Source organism: Doryrhamphus excisus, chromosome 23 (assembly GCF_030265055.1).
Source record: "Doryrhamphus excisus isolate RoL2022-K1 chromosome 23, RoL_Dexc_1.0, whole genome shotgun sequence".
NCBI classification, from domain to species: Eukaryota; Metazoa; Chordata; class Actinopteri; order Syngnathiformes; family Syngnathidae; genus Doryrhamphus; species Doryrhamphus excisus.
In genome coordinates, this window is record NC_080488.1 from 8,060,001 (window position 1) to 8,077,182 (window position 17,182).

Genomic DNA, 17,182 nt, shown 5'->3' on the forward strand with positions numbered 1-17,182 from the left:
AATTGATAAAGTCATTGACCATTTAGGACAATAAATACATATTTCCCAATACCATAAAGTAGACTAAGAAAGTAATAACTTCAAGTCTTAACTCACCCAGTCTTCGCAAAGTTGGTCCAGTAGGTCATTACCACCGCACTGAGCATGACATCGTTCTTGGAGAAGTTGCAGGGGAAAAGGTCAGTTGGACCGATCATCGGAATTCCAAACACATAGGGCACCTCGTCCCCGTGAGCGGCATCGGACCAGGCAGGTTTCATGAGACTCTGGCAGTGGTGGTAAAAGGCATAAAAATACGTGGGGGAGCCATAGCGAGCGTGCAGATCCGCAGTCACCACAGACGGTTCCACCCACTGGTGGTCGGTGAACAGAGCCACCAGAGTCTTGCGTCTGGTTTCAGGATTCTCTTTGTCGGCCCAGTCTGTGTACATGAACTTAATGGTTTCCCTTAGTGTGTCTTTACCCTCCGGGTATCCGTACAAGCTGTCCACAAAGTCTGACACGGAAAAGTCAAAGTCGTTTCCAGAGACACCATCCTCAGAATCCACCACGTTCTCCACAAAGCGAAGCCCTTCACCTTGATTGACCCCTAACATGATATCATAGTTGAGAAACTCGCCCTGCTCCATAAGAATCTCAGGGTCATCCGGAATCACATCACCATCGATTACAGGTCCAAAAGCCACGTGGTACCTGGCGGGTTGTATGTCCTGCTCCACCAGCTCCCTGGAACTCTTCTTCCTCAGGCAGTCCACCATGTCTAATGTATCCAGTACGTTACAGCCCACCTTCTCAGCCAGGAGACGGGTATACTTGACCGGTTGGTAGTTCACCGCCCAGCTGGAGAGTGCCGAGCCGCTCTGAATGATGGCACGGTGGAAGAGACCTGTACGAGAACACAAGGAACACATCATGTGATGGATAATTCCGTTTTTTTTGTGCCACACAACACAATGGCTGTGCATTTGGCAGCTGACATGTTCAAGAACCGACTGACAAGAACAACACAGCACAGATTGACAATACGTTCTTGACAATACGTTCAACATAGAACAATAATAAATGCCTATAATAATAGAATCATGTCTGTGACAATGAATGTGCAGATGGCCTGGTCTTGCGGAGAGAATGATCACTTTGTCTTTGCCATACAATTCCCTATGACTCCCTCAGTTATTATAATTTGTATGCTTGTCAGAAACAGATGCTACAAATATAGCGCTTATGTTTTTTTTTTGTTTCGTTTTTTACAATACATGGAAACATTATGAAAATAAAGAACAAAACATTCATGGATTTCCAAGCAGTATCATGAATAAACTTGTGCTGTTGAATAAATCAACACTATACTCGGGTTAGCCGATATTTTTCATATACTTGTATATAGTCTTCCAATGATAAGAAAATGACTTATAGAGGTAAAAATGATATAAACGGAAACAAGGCGAGTTGCGCGCCGCGGCGGAATTTGCTCGATAAGATGAATGAAATGCTGTCATCGTGAAAAGAGGGAACGTTTGTATGGGGAAGTATTTACTAGGCGGACCGTTCTCACTATAAACGCTACTATAACGCCTCCTGTTGAACTAAACAGGTTGAAATGGTGGTAAACACCGGCGAAGGTTAGCTTAGTTTAGCACGCTAGTGTGGTTACGTGTGTGGATGAGTATATCTTCAACGCTTTTTCACAATGCGGGATGACAGCGTGCACGTTCTTTATTTATTCTTGTAGCTAACTCACCGTACAGACATTCTCAACACACAGAGGACATACTACCGGCCTTCAAAATAAAAGCACAGTTTGCTGTCTAACTGTGTAAACAAGAGTGTCATAAAAAAAATATCTACAATACATATCAAGGTCAAGGTCAAATGTATTTATATAGCACATTTCCAACAGTTAACTGCCCAAAGTGCTGCACAGTAGCCAATATAACACAAAACACATGCACAATAGTAAGTCATACAGCTAAAAAAGAAGAGAAAGTAAAAACAGAATAATGACACTAATAAAAACAGTAATGTCCAAAAGGAGTAGGAAGAAGCAAAGCTTATTAAATCCTACCCCTCCATCTGGTACTTTTACAATCAGTAACTGTTACATTTGTTCACTTCCTGCTTTCCATAACACAGTTTAAGGTTGTTTTTTTTTTTTTTTAAATAATGCACCTTGTACCAAAGTACGAGGTGATATGACCATACAATGACATAATATGACATAACTGTTACATTTGTTCACTTCCTGCTTTCCTAATATAGTTTAAGTTTGTTTTTCATTCATTCATTTTCTACCGCTTTTTCGTCACAAGGGTTGCGGGTAGTGCTGGAGCCTATCCCAGCTGTCTTCGGGCGAGAGGCAGGGTACACCCTGGACCGGTCCCCAACCAATCACAGGGCACATATAGACAAACAACCATTCACACTCACATTCATACCTATGGACAATTTGGAGTCGCCAATTAACCTAGCATGTTTTTGGAATGTGGGAGGAAACCGGAGTACCCGGAAAAAAAACATGCATACACGGGGAGAACATGCAAACTCCACACAGAGATAGCCGAGGGTGGAATTGAACTCAGGTGTCCTAGCTGTGAGGCCTGCGCACCAACCACTTGCACGCTGTGCAGCCCCAGTGCAAACAGCCAGTCATAAATATGTCTTCTGAAGACCTCAGTTCAGCTAGCTTCTAAGAAATAAGATACAACTCGGAGATTGCTGATGGTGGGATTGAACTCGGGTCTCTTAGCTGTGAGGTCCACTCGTCCACCGTGCAGCCGTGTTATATACTGTATTATTCATTCATTCGTTCATTTTCTACCACTTATCCTCATGAGGGTCACGGGGGTGCTGGAGCCTATCCCAGCTGTCTTCGGGACGAGAGGCGGGGTACACCCTGGACTGGTCGCCAGCCAATCACAGGGCACATATAGACAAACAACCATTCACACTCACATTCATACCTATGGACAATTTGGAGTCGCTAATTAACCTAGCATGTTTTTGGAATGTGGGAGGAAACCGGAATACCCGGAAAAAACCCATGCATGCACGGGGAGAACATGCAAACTCCACACAGAGATAGCCGAGGGTGGAATTGAACTTGGGTGTCCGAGCTGTGAGGCCTGCGCACCAACCACTTATACACCGTGCAGCCCCAGTACAAACAGACCTCAGTTCAGCTAGCTTCTAAGAAATAACATACAACCCGGAGATTGCCGATGGTGGGATTGAACTTGGGTCTCCTAGCTGTGAGGTCCACTCAACCACCGTGCAGCCGTGTTATATATTATTTATACAATTAATTTTGACAATGTTCATCATGGTTGATATTTTTATCTGCTGTTATAATGTTGAATTGACATTGAATGACATTTACGCCGCTTAGCTTTTTTCCGAAACATCATTAGCCTATTTATCAGCGGCGTCTATCTGTGATGCTCCCGGTGACATTTACCTTACTTTTGTATCGCTTTCGTTTAACGCCAACTGAAAATGTGCATTAAGAAAAAACGCAAGATCACTAGCTTCTAAGGGAGTTTGTGGGTGGATTGCTATAAATAAAACGAAACTATTCCGTATGTGCGCGTTCACTTGCCAAGAAAATGCAACCTGGTGGCATACATTGAGAGAAAGTGCTTGTGATATGCAGTTATAAACACATTATGCTACAGACCTCCGATATAGGAGGCGAGTGTTGTATATGTGTGTGTTGTGGAAAAACCAACACAAACAAATCTACAGTCTCATGGGTTCTCTCGCTCTCAAATGAAATTACATTTTAGTTGCAGTGCAATATGAAGGAAATCTGAGATGACTTTCCACCACAAGGCATACATCCCAAACAGGAAACATCATTTCCGAGGAAATAATTGAATTGCATCCTTTCGAAAAAATTCCCATTACATAGAGAAGATTAAAGGTGACATAATGTTTGCAGTTTACGGTAGGGTTTTCGTCGCCGTGTGTGTCGCCATCACCGCTTTACCGATCTTTCCGAGTCAAGAGGCCAAGCTCCAATCACTTGACCATGCTGCTTTATTGTTCACGTAACGGAATTCCACGGCCAATTACGAGTAACGACAAAAACACCGCTAGATGTTGGAGCAACTTCTGTGGCGTGTAGAGTTTGAGAGTAATATTTCAGCATCGGTGTGGGTGGCTGCTCAACACTCTGCGTTTATGAGGTAAACAGAAGACTTAAGTGCCAGATATATCACTTTGGTAGCCTTAATCAGTAGCGGCGGGGGGCTTATTTCTTCCTGGCGAAGATGAAGTGTTTATTTACACGCCTATTTACATTTATTTGTTCCCGAGTAGTAAGTACAATTAATTTATCTGCATGGGTGAACTGTTAAGTGTTTTTTTTTTTTATTTAAAGTGTGCTTACCAGCTACACTACTGGCTTATAACTGTGATACCTCCATTGTCATGCTTGAGTTAATATTTGAGTTAATACTCACTAATAATTTAGTTGAGGATTGAGTAAGGAAATCAAACAATGCACAACGATGAGCCAATTCAAGATAAAATGTGCTATATATATCACTATATTGACACTTAATATGGTACCCATTATGTTATTGTATGGTCATATCACCTTGTACATCGGTACGAGGTGCATTATTAAAAAAACAAAAAAAAAAACCTTAAACTGTATTATGGAAAGCAGGAAGTGAACAAATGTAACAGTTACTGATTGTAAAAGTACCAGATGGAGGGGTAGGATTTAATAAGCTTTGCTTCTTCCTACTCCTTTTGGACATGTGGAACTGTGAACTGATTATGTGATGCATTCAATTGTAATCTGATGCATGTTCAAATGAAATAAAACCATTACCATTACCATAGTTCATACTTAACTATTACTATTATGGCTGCACGGTGGATGAGTGGTTTGTGCGCAGACCTCACAGCTAGGAGACTAGGGTTCAATCCCACCCGCGACCCGGAGTATGTGTGGGTTTTCTCCTCCCACACTCCAAAACCATGCTAGGTTATTTGGCGACTCCAAATTTTCTATAGGTATGAATGTGAGTGTGAATGGTTGTTTGTCTATATGTGCCCTGTGATTGGCTGGCGACCAGTCCAAGGGTGTACCCCGCCTCTCGCCTGCAGACAGCTGGGATAGGCTCCAGCACCCCCGCGACCCTCGTGAGGAAAAAGCGGTTGAAAATGAATGAATGAATGAATGAATGAATGTGTACAACTATTACTATTATGGCTGCACGGTGGCGAGTGGTTAATGCGCAAACCAGGGTTCAATCCCACCCTCGGCCATCCACCCTCAGCTCGCCTCTCACCCGAAGACAGCTGGGATAAGCTCCAGCACCCCCGCAACCTTCGTGAGGAAAAAGCGGTCGAAAATGAATGAATGAATGTGTACAACTATTAGTATTATGGCTGCACGGTGGATGAGTGGTTAGTGCGCAAACCAAGGTTCAATTCCACACTCGGTCCGGAGTATTGTGTGGTTTTTCTCCGGGTACTCCGGTTTCCTCCCACATTCCAAAAACATGCTAGGTTAATTGCCGACTCCAAATTGTCCATAGGTATGAATGTGAGTGTGAATGGTTGTTTGTCTATATGTGCCCTGTGATTGGCTGGCCACCAGTCCAGGGTGTACCCCGCGTGAGGAAAAAGCGGTAGAAAATGAATGAATGAATATTACTATTATTACACGTTTTTTCCCCTTTTTTTTGCTGTTTTTCTCTTAAAGAGTGAGCTGCGGGCCAATAAAAAACTAGCCCCGGGCTGCAAATGGCCCCCAGGCTGTACTTCAGACACCTTGCAATAACTTCCTTTCAGGGGAGATTTAATCAGTCACCTGTCCATCCCGTAACTTACTGTTTGTTCACTCATTAGAAAACAGATGATGCATTTTGAGCCCAAACTATAAGTGGTGCTCCGATTGCAATAATATAAATTAATGTAAATATTCTAAACGCCTTTCACTATCATGTGACTGATTACCAAATGTGCCAAAAATAAATGCCAGCTAGTGAAGTTTTTATTTGTTGTTTCTGTCCCTGCACCATGAATCCCACTGGCTATGAACGCCACCACGAGCATTGTGTCTGCCCTTCAAGCTGTCCTATAGGCTGTGCATCTCTGCAGGGTGACGGCCTGTGCTGCGTCTCAGTGAGTGGAAGCAGATGTCGAGGATTTCACCCACTTGAAAGCATTAAGAGTGACAGCCATAAGATGCAATTTGCTGCTTTTGCCGGCTGGCGGGGGCAGGGGGTGGATGGCGGGACGCGAGGGGCTTGTCCGGCCACTTTCCTCTTATGGCCGGTTAGCTACTACTTCACTAGCTGGATTGTAGCATTGGCGTCAAATTACATCCATGTTACGCAACACCTTGAACCATGCATTTAATAATTATGCACTATGTTAATGCACTTTGAAACAAAACTTTTGCATATTTTTAATACAATATTCATTTCTGAAGACAATTTTTTCTTAAGGCTAAATATTTTTGGATTATGTGGTGCAATATTTTCAATCCAGGCGGCACGGTGGTATAGTGGTTAGCGCGCAGACCTCACAGCTAGGAGACCAGGGTTCAATTCCACCCTCGGGCATCTCTGTGTGGAGTTTGCATGTTCTCCCCGTGCATGCGTGGGTTTTCTCCGGGTACTCCGGTTTCCTCCCACATTCCAAAAACATGCTAGGTTAATTAGCGACTCCAAATTATCCATAGGTATGAATGTGAGTGTGAATGGTTGTTTGTCTATATGTGCCCTGTGATTGGCTGGCGACTAGTCCAGGGTGTACCCCGCCTCTCGCTCATAGACAGCTGGGATAGGCTCCAGCACCCCCGCGACCCTCGTGAGGAAAAAGCGGTAGAAAATTAATGAATGAATTTTTTATACAATATTCAATTTTGTCTTAAGGCTAAATATTTTTGGATTATGTGGTGCAATATTTTCAATCTAGGCGGCACGGCGGTCTAGTGGTTAGCGCGCAGACCTCACAGCTAGGAGACCAGGGTTCAATTCCACCCTCTGCCATCTTTGTGTGGAGTTTGCATGTTCTCCCCGTGCATGCGTGGGTTTTCTCCGGGTACTCCGGTTTCCTCCCACATTCCAAAAACATGCTAGGTTAATTAGCGACTCCAAATCATCCATAGGTATGAATGTGAGTGTGAATGGTTGTTTGTCTATATGTGCCCTGTGATTGGCTGGCCACCAGTCCACTGGTGTACCCTGCCTCTCGCCCGAAGACAGCTGGGGTAGGCTCCAGCACCCCTGCGACCCTTGTGAGGAATTTTTTTTTTATTATACAATATTCAATTTTGTCTTAAGGCTAAATATTTTTGGATTATGTGGTGCAATATTTTCAATCCGGGCGGCACGGCGGTCTAGTGGTTAGCGCGCAGACCTCACAGCTAGGAGACCAGGGTTCAATTCCACCCTCGGCCATCTCTGTGTGGAGTTTGCATGTTTTTCTCCGGAATGTGGATTTCCTCCCACATTCCAAAAAACATGCTAGGCTAATTAGCTAATTAGCGGTATGAATGTGAGTGTGAATGGTTGTTTGTCTATATGTTCCCTGTGATTGGCTGGCGACTAATCCAGCATGTACCCCGCCTCTCGCCCACAGACAGCTGGGATAGGCTCCAGCACCCCCCGCGACCCTCTCTTAGATCCAAAATCAGTGACCTATGACCTCACAAATGTTCTTAATAAACAAAATATCCCACATAAGTGTGCTACGAATGCAACATCGGCTGCATTAAAAGCCACAGATGGCTGACTGCTGAGGAGGGCTGAGCGGCGGCGACAGTAGTTAGATTTATCTTTCGCTTTGTTTGATGAAAGAGAGCAAGAGCGAGTCGGGCTTCACTATTGTTTGTCGAGAATCATATAAATCCGGCGTACAGGAGCTGTCACCAGGGCGATAAATATGTATTACAGCTGTGTGTGATGAGCCCCACTGTGGTATAGGAAGCCCACTGGGGGAAGGTCAACGAGAGAGAGAGGGAAGAGAAGAGCATCAGATCTATCACCCACTGAGAGAATCCACTAATTATACACAGCAGGAAGTGTGTGTGTGTGTGTGTGCAGGTGTGTTAGCACTGACTTTGATTGATAAGGCAGAAAAGCGATGAATAGACACACATACATCATAATGACTGTGTTAACTATTTGTGACGCAACTCGTCACTCAGATTTCTGAGCGATTTCGCTAAAAGACAAAACGTGTGTCACGCTCATATCTGAAATGTTTTGCTTTGTCGAAGCAACACATCGCTTTATTGTTATCTTCCCGTGTTTGACATGCGAGAAACCCAACACTTATATCGTGAGCTGATCCATCAAAGCATAACGTCGCTGGCAGATTGAGGTCACATTGAATTATGACCGAAGCTGCGAGGTAATCATTCATCGGGGTCGCTGCTAAAAATGCTGTCGCGTCGCACCGTCGCCGCCGTGGTCGTGGTGAGCTGACCTTGACCGCGCTGCCCCATTGCTAGACACCCGTTAAATGGGCATGTGGTTCAAGCCCTGAGTAGGTGGAGTGGCTTGTGGGGATAATTCATGGCTCATACGGACTTGACCTTGCAGGTACGATAACCGTTGCGTAGGTTAGAGATGTACAATTCACACCTGGGGCGGCACACAGCTAGGAGACCAGGGTTCAATTCCACCCTCGGGCTATCTCTGTGTGGAGTTTGCATGTTCTCCCCGTGCATGCGTGGGTTTTCTCCGGGTACTCCGGTTTCCTCCCACATTCCAAAAACATGCTAGGTTAATTAGCGACTCCAAATTGTCCATAGGTATGAATGTGAGTGTGAATGGTTGTTTGTCTATATGTGCCCTGTAATTGGCTGGCGACCAGTCCAGGGTGTACCCCGCCTCTTGCCCAAAGACAGCTGGGATAGGCTCCAGCGACCCCTGTGAGGAAAAAGCGGTAGAAAATGAATGAATGTGTACAACTATTACTATTATGGCTGCACGGTGGATGAGTGGTTAGTGCGCAGACCAGGGTTCAATCCCACCCTCGGCTCGGAGTATGTGTGAGTTTTCTCCGGGTACTCCGGTTTCCTCCCACATTCCAAAAACATGCTAGGTTAATTAGCGACTCCAAATTGTCCATAGGTATGAATGTGAGTGTGAATGGTTGTTTGTCTATATGTGCCCTGTGATTGGCTGGCGACCAGTCCAGGGTGTACCCCGCCTCTTGCCCGAAGACAGCTGGGATAGGCTCCAGCACCCCCGCGACCCTCGTGAGGAAAAAGCGGTAGAAAATGAATGAATGAATGAAATTGTCCATAAGTATGAATGTGAGTGTGAATGGTTGTTTGTCTATATGTGCCCTGTGATTGGCTGGCGACCAGTCCAGGGTGCACCCCGCCTCTTGCCCAAAGACAGCTGGGATAGGCTCCAGCGACCCTTGTGAGGAAAAAGCGGTAGAAAATGAATGAATGTGTACAACTATTACTATTATGGCTGCACGGTGATTGAGTGGTTAGTGCACAGACCAGGGTTCAATCCCACACTCGGCCATCCACCCTCGGCTCGGAGTATGTGTGAGTTTTCTCCGGGTACTCCGGTTTCCTCCCACATTCCAAAAACATGCTAGGTTAATTGTTGACTCCAAATTGTCCATAGGTATGAATGTGAGTGTGAATGGTTGTTTGTCTAAATGTGCCCTGTGATTGGCTGGCGACCAGTCCAGGGTGTACCCCGCCTCTCGCCCGAAGACAGCTGGGATAGGCTCCAGCACCCCTCAGACCCTTGTGAGGAAAAGCGGTAGAAAATGAATGAATGAACCTTAAACTGTATTATGGAAAGCAGGAAGTGAACAAATGCATTTTTGAACCAGTGTAATTTAGATTAAATGATGATTTAAACAAGGCAATGGAGCATCTCTGTAGAGATGAAAACATGACACAGCAGTGCTTTGGATCACTGCCGATGTATTTAGTCCCATGTATGTGTGACACTGCGTGTTAATGGCCAAGGATGTTCTGTTGGTGATGAAGCCAGAAAGCAATGTAAACGAGTGTACTTTGTAATCTGGAACAGCTGGCAAATGTCACTGAAGCGTCACATGTGTTTTATCAGATTGGCCCTGGGATAAAAGCCACTGGAAAAAGCATTTTAAAAAAAAAGTTACAACTCTACAATGCTATTTTAATAATAAAGAAAAAAACAGCTGTCTGTTTGGTGGCGAGTGGTTTTTCCATTTCAGAATAGTACAGTGGCAATCTGTGAAAACATAACTGTTGGAATCAAACACAATAACAAACAACAGCGCAAGTGATAGAGCGTCTATTCTATTTACTTCACAGCATGTGGCTATCGACTAAAGCAAGTGTTTTCGAGGGGAGACGGAGGGAAGCAGAAAAACAGATTGCCGCAGGACGTAGATTATAGAATAAATGACATAAATGTGATTCTTTTTTAAAACTACCACAAAATCATTTATTATTTGAATATTGCACAACACAGCAGGAACAGAACCAATGTTGTAATACCGTTAAGAAGTAAAGTGGTCATCGTGTATTTTCACACCAACCCGCTTTTTAAAGTGCATGCAAAGATACATAAAGCCGCTCAAATGCAGCTACGACTATCTTAAAGAGGTAATAAAAACTACACCATGGAGGTTTCCTACAGCCACAGTGGTTAGTGCCACTTTTCTTACTCGGCGTATCCATAGTTTATGTTAGTTTGGCATGTTTGGAACCCAAACTGGACAGGTACTAGAAAGTACCTCAGAGTACCTCTAGACCAGTGGTTCCCAAAGTGTGGGCCGGTGCCCCATTGGTGGGCCGTGGTGGTACTGCAGGTGGGCCATGAGAGATCATTAAAAATATGATTCATTTTTATAAATATTATTTTTAAAATTGTAAAATATTTATTGCATGTTAAAAAAATTATTAATATGCCCAAGTAATAACCTATTGAGATTATTATTATTAATTATAAAATATAAAAAATATAATAAAAATGATAATTATTATTTGTGTTATTATTTAAAAAAATTATAATTCTATTATTATATTACATTATATATTATATTATATATTGTATTATTATTATTATAAATATTTTTTAACATGCAATAAATATTTTACAATAAAAATGAGCACTTAATAATAATAATAATTATTATTATAATTATAAATATAGAAAATATTATATTTTATTATAATAATATTTAATATTATAACATGTTATAAAATATTATGCAATCAATTTTGCAATTATTAATAATAATAATAATAAGTGCTCATTTTTATTGTAAAAAATGTATTGCATGTTAAAAAAATTATTCATATGCCCATGTAATAACCTATTGAAATTATTAATATTATTAATCATAAAATATAAAAACTATAATAAGAAGAATTATTATTATCACATATAATATATAATTATAATTATATAATATATTAATAATAATTATAAAATAAAAATAAAAATAAATAAAATAAAAATAATAATTATTATTATTAAGTGCTCTGAGAACACAGCATTTTGTCTATGTACTGTTTATAGGACAAAGGCAACTTTTAGATTTTCAAGTGGGCCCCGAGTTGGTAAAGTTTGGGAACCCCTGCTGTAGACATTTCATGTAACCGTCAAATTTCATGAAAAAAATGGCGTATCCTCATATTTAAGAACTAATGGTGTGAATATATGCAAAGCAGCAAAAAAAAAAGCACAAAAAAGACAAACACAGAACTGTTTTTTTCCCCCCCACACAACTCCTGCTGGATCTTCTCCTTGCTTCTTCCTTCCTTGTCTTTTATCTTTCCCCCGCTCTGTTTTTCGTCTCTCTCAATCCCGCTCTCGCTGTCTCCTGTTCTGAGGACCCATGCTGAGTCCCTCCCTGCTAATTATTAGGCATAAGCCTGCGCTCAATGAAGCCTGAATCCTCTGAGCCATCTTACCTCCACCATCTCCTCACTGGAAGAAAATCTCCACAGACCAGTGAGCTACACAGAGCTTCCTTCTTTTACTAAAAAAAAAAAATACGCTGTCTGTCTGGAAAATATGTCTCGCTTTCCACACTCCTCTGCTGTGTTTTTCTATTATTCATTTTAAGCCTCATCTCCTTCCAGGAATCATTATTTCACCCCAAATGGTAAAGCTATATGAAACAGTTCAGTCAACCTCAGGAGATCGAATTAGCCTCCTTGTACGTCATTGGTCACTTGAAGTCATAGGGTTAAAGCTGCCGTTACCATGACTACAGCCTGGAGGCCCCAGCCACTTAAACAAAAAGTGGCTGTGGTCGAATCATGCATTAGTTTATGGATAATTTCACATTCGGTCTGTCAGGCCTGAAACGGCACCGACTTGGTTTTTCTGGTCCATTAAATCTCTGTCTAACATCAAAGTCGTCAATATCAAAATGCAGCTGACAGAATCAGGACCATGGAAAGCGGCGCACAACCATGCAAGGATGGCATTTTGGATTGGACTTAAACTGCTCCAAATAGGTACTAAGACCCATGTTTGCTCAACCTTGTACCGTTTTTATGATTTTAACTTTATATAAAACTCTTTCAATTTGAAATAAATCATTAAATTTGTGATTCACGCACATATGGTGGATTGTTGTGTACCATTTGGCTCCGGATGATCCCACACGACCTCGTTCTTGCGTATACATGCAAAATGGGTTCAGGCCACGAACTGAATGCTCCAGAACTGGTAGCGTCAACCTCCATCAAACAAAATTTATAAAAATAAAATAAATAAAATTTCATAGTACAGGGAAGTTGTAGCTTACACCTTTCCTGACACAGAGCAAAGGCAAGGGCATGCCTGCCTCAATGGCTGGACGGGACAAAAAAAAAAGCATGCCTGGTGGGATACATTGTGGTGGTCCACCTTGTATTTGTACATATATATACATAATAATAATAATAATAATAATAATAATAATAATAATAATAATAATAATAATAATAATAATAATAATAATAATAATAATAATAATAATAATAATAATTATTATTATTATTATCATTATTATTATTATTTTTTAACATGCAATAAATATTTTACAATAAAAATGAGCACTTAATAATAATAATAATTATTATTATATTATAATAATATTATTATAATATTATAATATTATTAATATAATAATAATTATTATTACTATTATTTTATTTTATTATTATTATTAAGTGTTCATTTTTATTGCATGTAAAAATTAATAACAGCAATAATAATTATTATTTATTATTATTAATATAATAATCATCACAATAATAATAATAATAATAATAATAATAATAATAATAATAATAATTCTTATTATTATTATTATTAAGTGCTCGTTTTTATTGTAACATATTTATAATAATAATAATAATAATAATAATAATAATAATAATAATAATAATAATAATAATAATAATAATAATAATAATAATAATAATAATAATAATAATAATAATAATTATTATTATTATTATTATTATTATTATTATTATTATTAAGTGCTCATTTTTATTGTAAAATATTTATTGCATGTTAAAAAATAATTCATATGCCCAAGTAATAACCTATTGAGCCATTCATAATAAAGTATGAAGGATAGGAAAGATTCCTGCTATAAAATCATAAAAAAACTGTCATTGTATAAAAAAAACAACATTGGAACGGACCTAAATGGATGTCAACAACATATTTATAAAGCACATAAACGTCTCCATCGATAAACCTCCCAATACTTCCCCGGAGTTCCCACAGCAATATGTTAGCACAGCAAGTTTAAAACAGAAGGGCTGACCTGCTTGCCTTTTATCCGGCCCATAAAAGAGGTTGTGTTTAAAGTGCCGGTGTGTTCATCTATCAATGTGAGACATGCTTCAAGCTGGGCTTATATAATGTTATTTGGAGCGATTGGTCTTCTTCTCAAGCTTTGCAGAGCTCGCCTGCAGGCAGCAGCTTTGGCCAGATAAAGAGTTTGATCCAGAAGTGTTGATGGAGGGAAGAAAGGAGAGGAAATAGAAAAAGTAGAGCATAGAGCATGGAGAGGAAAGTGAGAGAGAGAGAGGAAACGGTAAGAGGTAAGAAAGGGGGCGAGGAGAGGATTAATAAAAATGACCTCATTGGAAGGCTGTACCCGCGGATCGATGTGCATCTTGAGCCCTCCTGAGTGTCGTACCTCCTACAAATCACGACAAGGCACGCAACATCCACTAGTCAATACAGCACAAACACACGGGGGCCGCTATCGCTGTGTCTGTATGCACAACACAGCAGGGATCCACCTCCTCCTTGAACTCATCAATCCGCCTGCTAATCAACAGGCAAGCACACCACGTCACCTGAGTGGAAAATAATTTGCAGTTTAATTTGCCACATTTACTTCAGCCTGCGTGCGACGCATAATACAATAACATTGGATGATGCTTCTATTTATTAGAAAAAAATATTTCTTTTTCAACTGTGATTGGCTGGCGAACAGTCCAGAGTGTGCTTTTTTTCCACTTTTCTGACCAATAAATGTAGTTAAAATGTTGTATTCTCGTGTTAAACAATGTCAAAGTTTCAGATAATGAGTTTTGCGCATTTGGAAGTGAGTCTTGAAATACGTTCAAAATGCTCGGTTTCAAAAGGCGTGGTAAAACTTCCCCTTTGTGATGTCACAGAGGGACAGACTTCCTTATATGGGCATGGCTCTAAGCCACTCTAAGTCTGTTTACTTGCTAGCAAAGCCTTGTACGTGAAAGAGTGTACAGGTAACATAGGCTCCAGCACCCCCGCGACCCTTGTGAGGATAAGCGGTAGAAAACGAATATTTATTATTATTATTATATAAGAATTATTATTATATAATAATAATAATATTACAATAATAATAATATTACAATAATAATAATAATAATAATTGTATAATAGTAAATAATAATAATAATAATAATAATAATAATAATAATAATAATAATAATAATAATAATAATAATAATAATAATAATAATAATAATAATAATAATAATAATAATAATAATAATAATAATAATAATAATAATAAGCTCCAGCACCCCCCGCTACACTCGTGAGGATAACGGTAGAAAACAAATGAATTAATATTTCTTTTTCATACAGTTATAAAAGACATACTATTATAATTGCACCCACTTAGAATAAAAGTGATGTCACCACACTTACAGTAAAGGTTATAGAAGCTTGCAGTAGTATGGTATGTTAATCATTTTTACATAGGAAATAATGGAAACTGAGTTCATCTTATAACCTTTATTAACTGCACAAGCGTGCTTTAAGAAGTTTTTGAAGGGCACCTTAGAAGTCATACAAGTGTAAAAGAAAAGACGTGATATTACCATGTTAACGATTAAACACTCCTTAAAGTAATGGTAACGGTTTTATTTCATTTGAACATGCATCAGATTACAATTGAATGCATCACATAATCAGTTCACAGTTCCACATGTCCAAAAAGGAGTAGGAAGAAGCAATGCTTATTAAATCCTACCCCTCCATCTGGTACTTTTACAATCAGTAACTGTTACATTTGTTCACTTCCTGCTTTCCATAATACACTTTAAGGTTTTTTTTATGGTACATAATGTGTACCATAGTAAGTGTCAATATAGTGATATATATAGCACATCATGACTGGTTCAAGACTCTTCATCCTTGTATTTAGCAAACATCAACTGCTTGTATTGTTTCTTGAATTGGCTCATCGTTGTGCATTGTTTGATTTCCTTACTCAATCCATTCCATAGTTTGATTCCACATACTGAAATGCTATGGCTTTTTAACGTAGTCCTAGCATATAAGTGTTTCAAATGTAGTTCTTCCCTGAGATCATATTTCTCCTCTCTTGTAGAAAAGTATTGGATGACATTTTTAGCTAATTGGTTATTTTTAGCCTTATGCATTATTTTAGCTGTTTGAAGATTAACTATATCAGCAAGTTGAAGTATTTGTGATTTTAGAAATAAGGAGTTAGTATGTTCTCTGTAGGCGGCATTATGAATTATCCTTACTGACCTTTTTTGCAGTACATTTAGCGAGTGAAGATTGCTTTTATAGTTATTAGCCCATATTTCCACACAATAAGTAAGATATGGTAGAACCAGAGACCAATAAAGAGTGTGGAGTGAATTCTGATTGAGAACAAAATCAAGATGTCTTAAGTAAAACGTATCAATTAGTATTTATTAGTATCTCCCTCCTCTAACATGCAGTCATTCCATCTATTTGCTGTACTTTTTATCTTTCATCAGTACCAGCAGTATCAGTATCTTTTGCACACACATGGAAAAAAAAAGATCATCACTGTGAAACATAAAATCAATACACCGCCTTTTATGATGATATGTACTGTGCAAATGTCTAATACCACCACCACATTGTTTTACCACAATATGTACATTATGTATGACCACATACTGTATACGCAGACCTCCACTACAGCTGAATTGTTAACTATACTGTTTGTTTGTCAAATAGAAGGCTATTTCCAGATTCATAAAGGATGGTGATAGATATTTTAGGTTGCTAACACTCTTCCTAACAACATAATCAATACATTTGTGGTAATCAATGTAAACACTGGGCCAGGGGTCAGCAACCCACTGCTCCTTACATTTATGCTTCACATGTGACGAGAAACAACAATTTGTTGTATTCTGCTGTTAAAATTGGCAAAATTAAGATTCAAACTAAAAAAGTTTAGATATTGTTTTTAAAATATGTTTTAGTAAGCGTGGGGGTAACATGGCTCTTTTGATAGTAAAGGTTAATAGTAAAGGAATAAAGGCATATCTTAATCAGTCATGCATAACTCATATATTAATTAAAAGACATACATACACTTTATAATTCAGTTTCACGTATTAGTTGATGAACACATATTTTCAGTAATCATGAGATAGTTAATATGTTGTTCATATGGTTAATGTTGTTTGAATAGTATTGTATATGCAGCCGGGCGTGTAGCCCCCGGGGGTAGGGGGGTCATAACAAGATCCAGCCAATATAACCCAAATATAATCACAGTAGCATGTTTAATCATCCGGTAATGTAACCTCCCTCCCCCAGCTGAATACTTGGTATTACCCAACCCTAATGTTCACTTTTTGCTGTATGTTTGGTATGGATGCCACAAAAAAACAAAATTTTGTTATTTCTTTGTAGCTAGCTGAACTGAGGTCTTCAGAAGACATATTTTT

The 17,182-nt window shown here is 39.5% G+C and overlaps 1 protein-coding gene across 2 annotated transcripts in view; it reads right to left on the reverse strand.

The window, feature by feature from the left end:
• Positions 1–17,182, reverse strand: part of nlgn3a (neuroligin 3a) — a 218,739-nt gene that overhangs the window by 24,240 nt on the left and 177,317 nt on the right. For both annotated transcript variants that reach the window (XM_058063836.1, XM_058063837.1), the window contains one exon: positions 97–886. In XM_058063836.1, the coding sequence (XP_057919819.1) occupies positions 97–886 (790 nt within the window). The remainder of the gene's footprint in view (positions 1–96; positions 887–17,182) is intronic.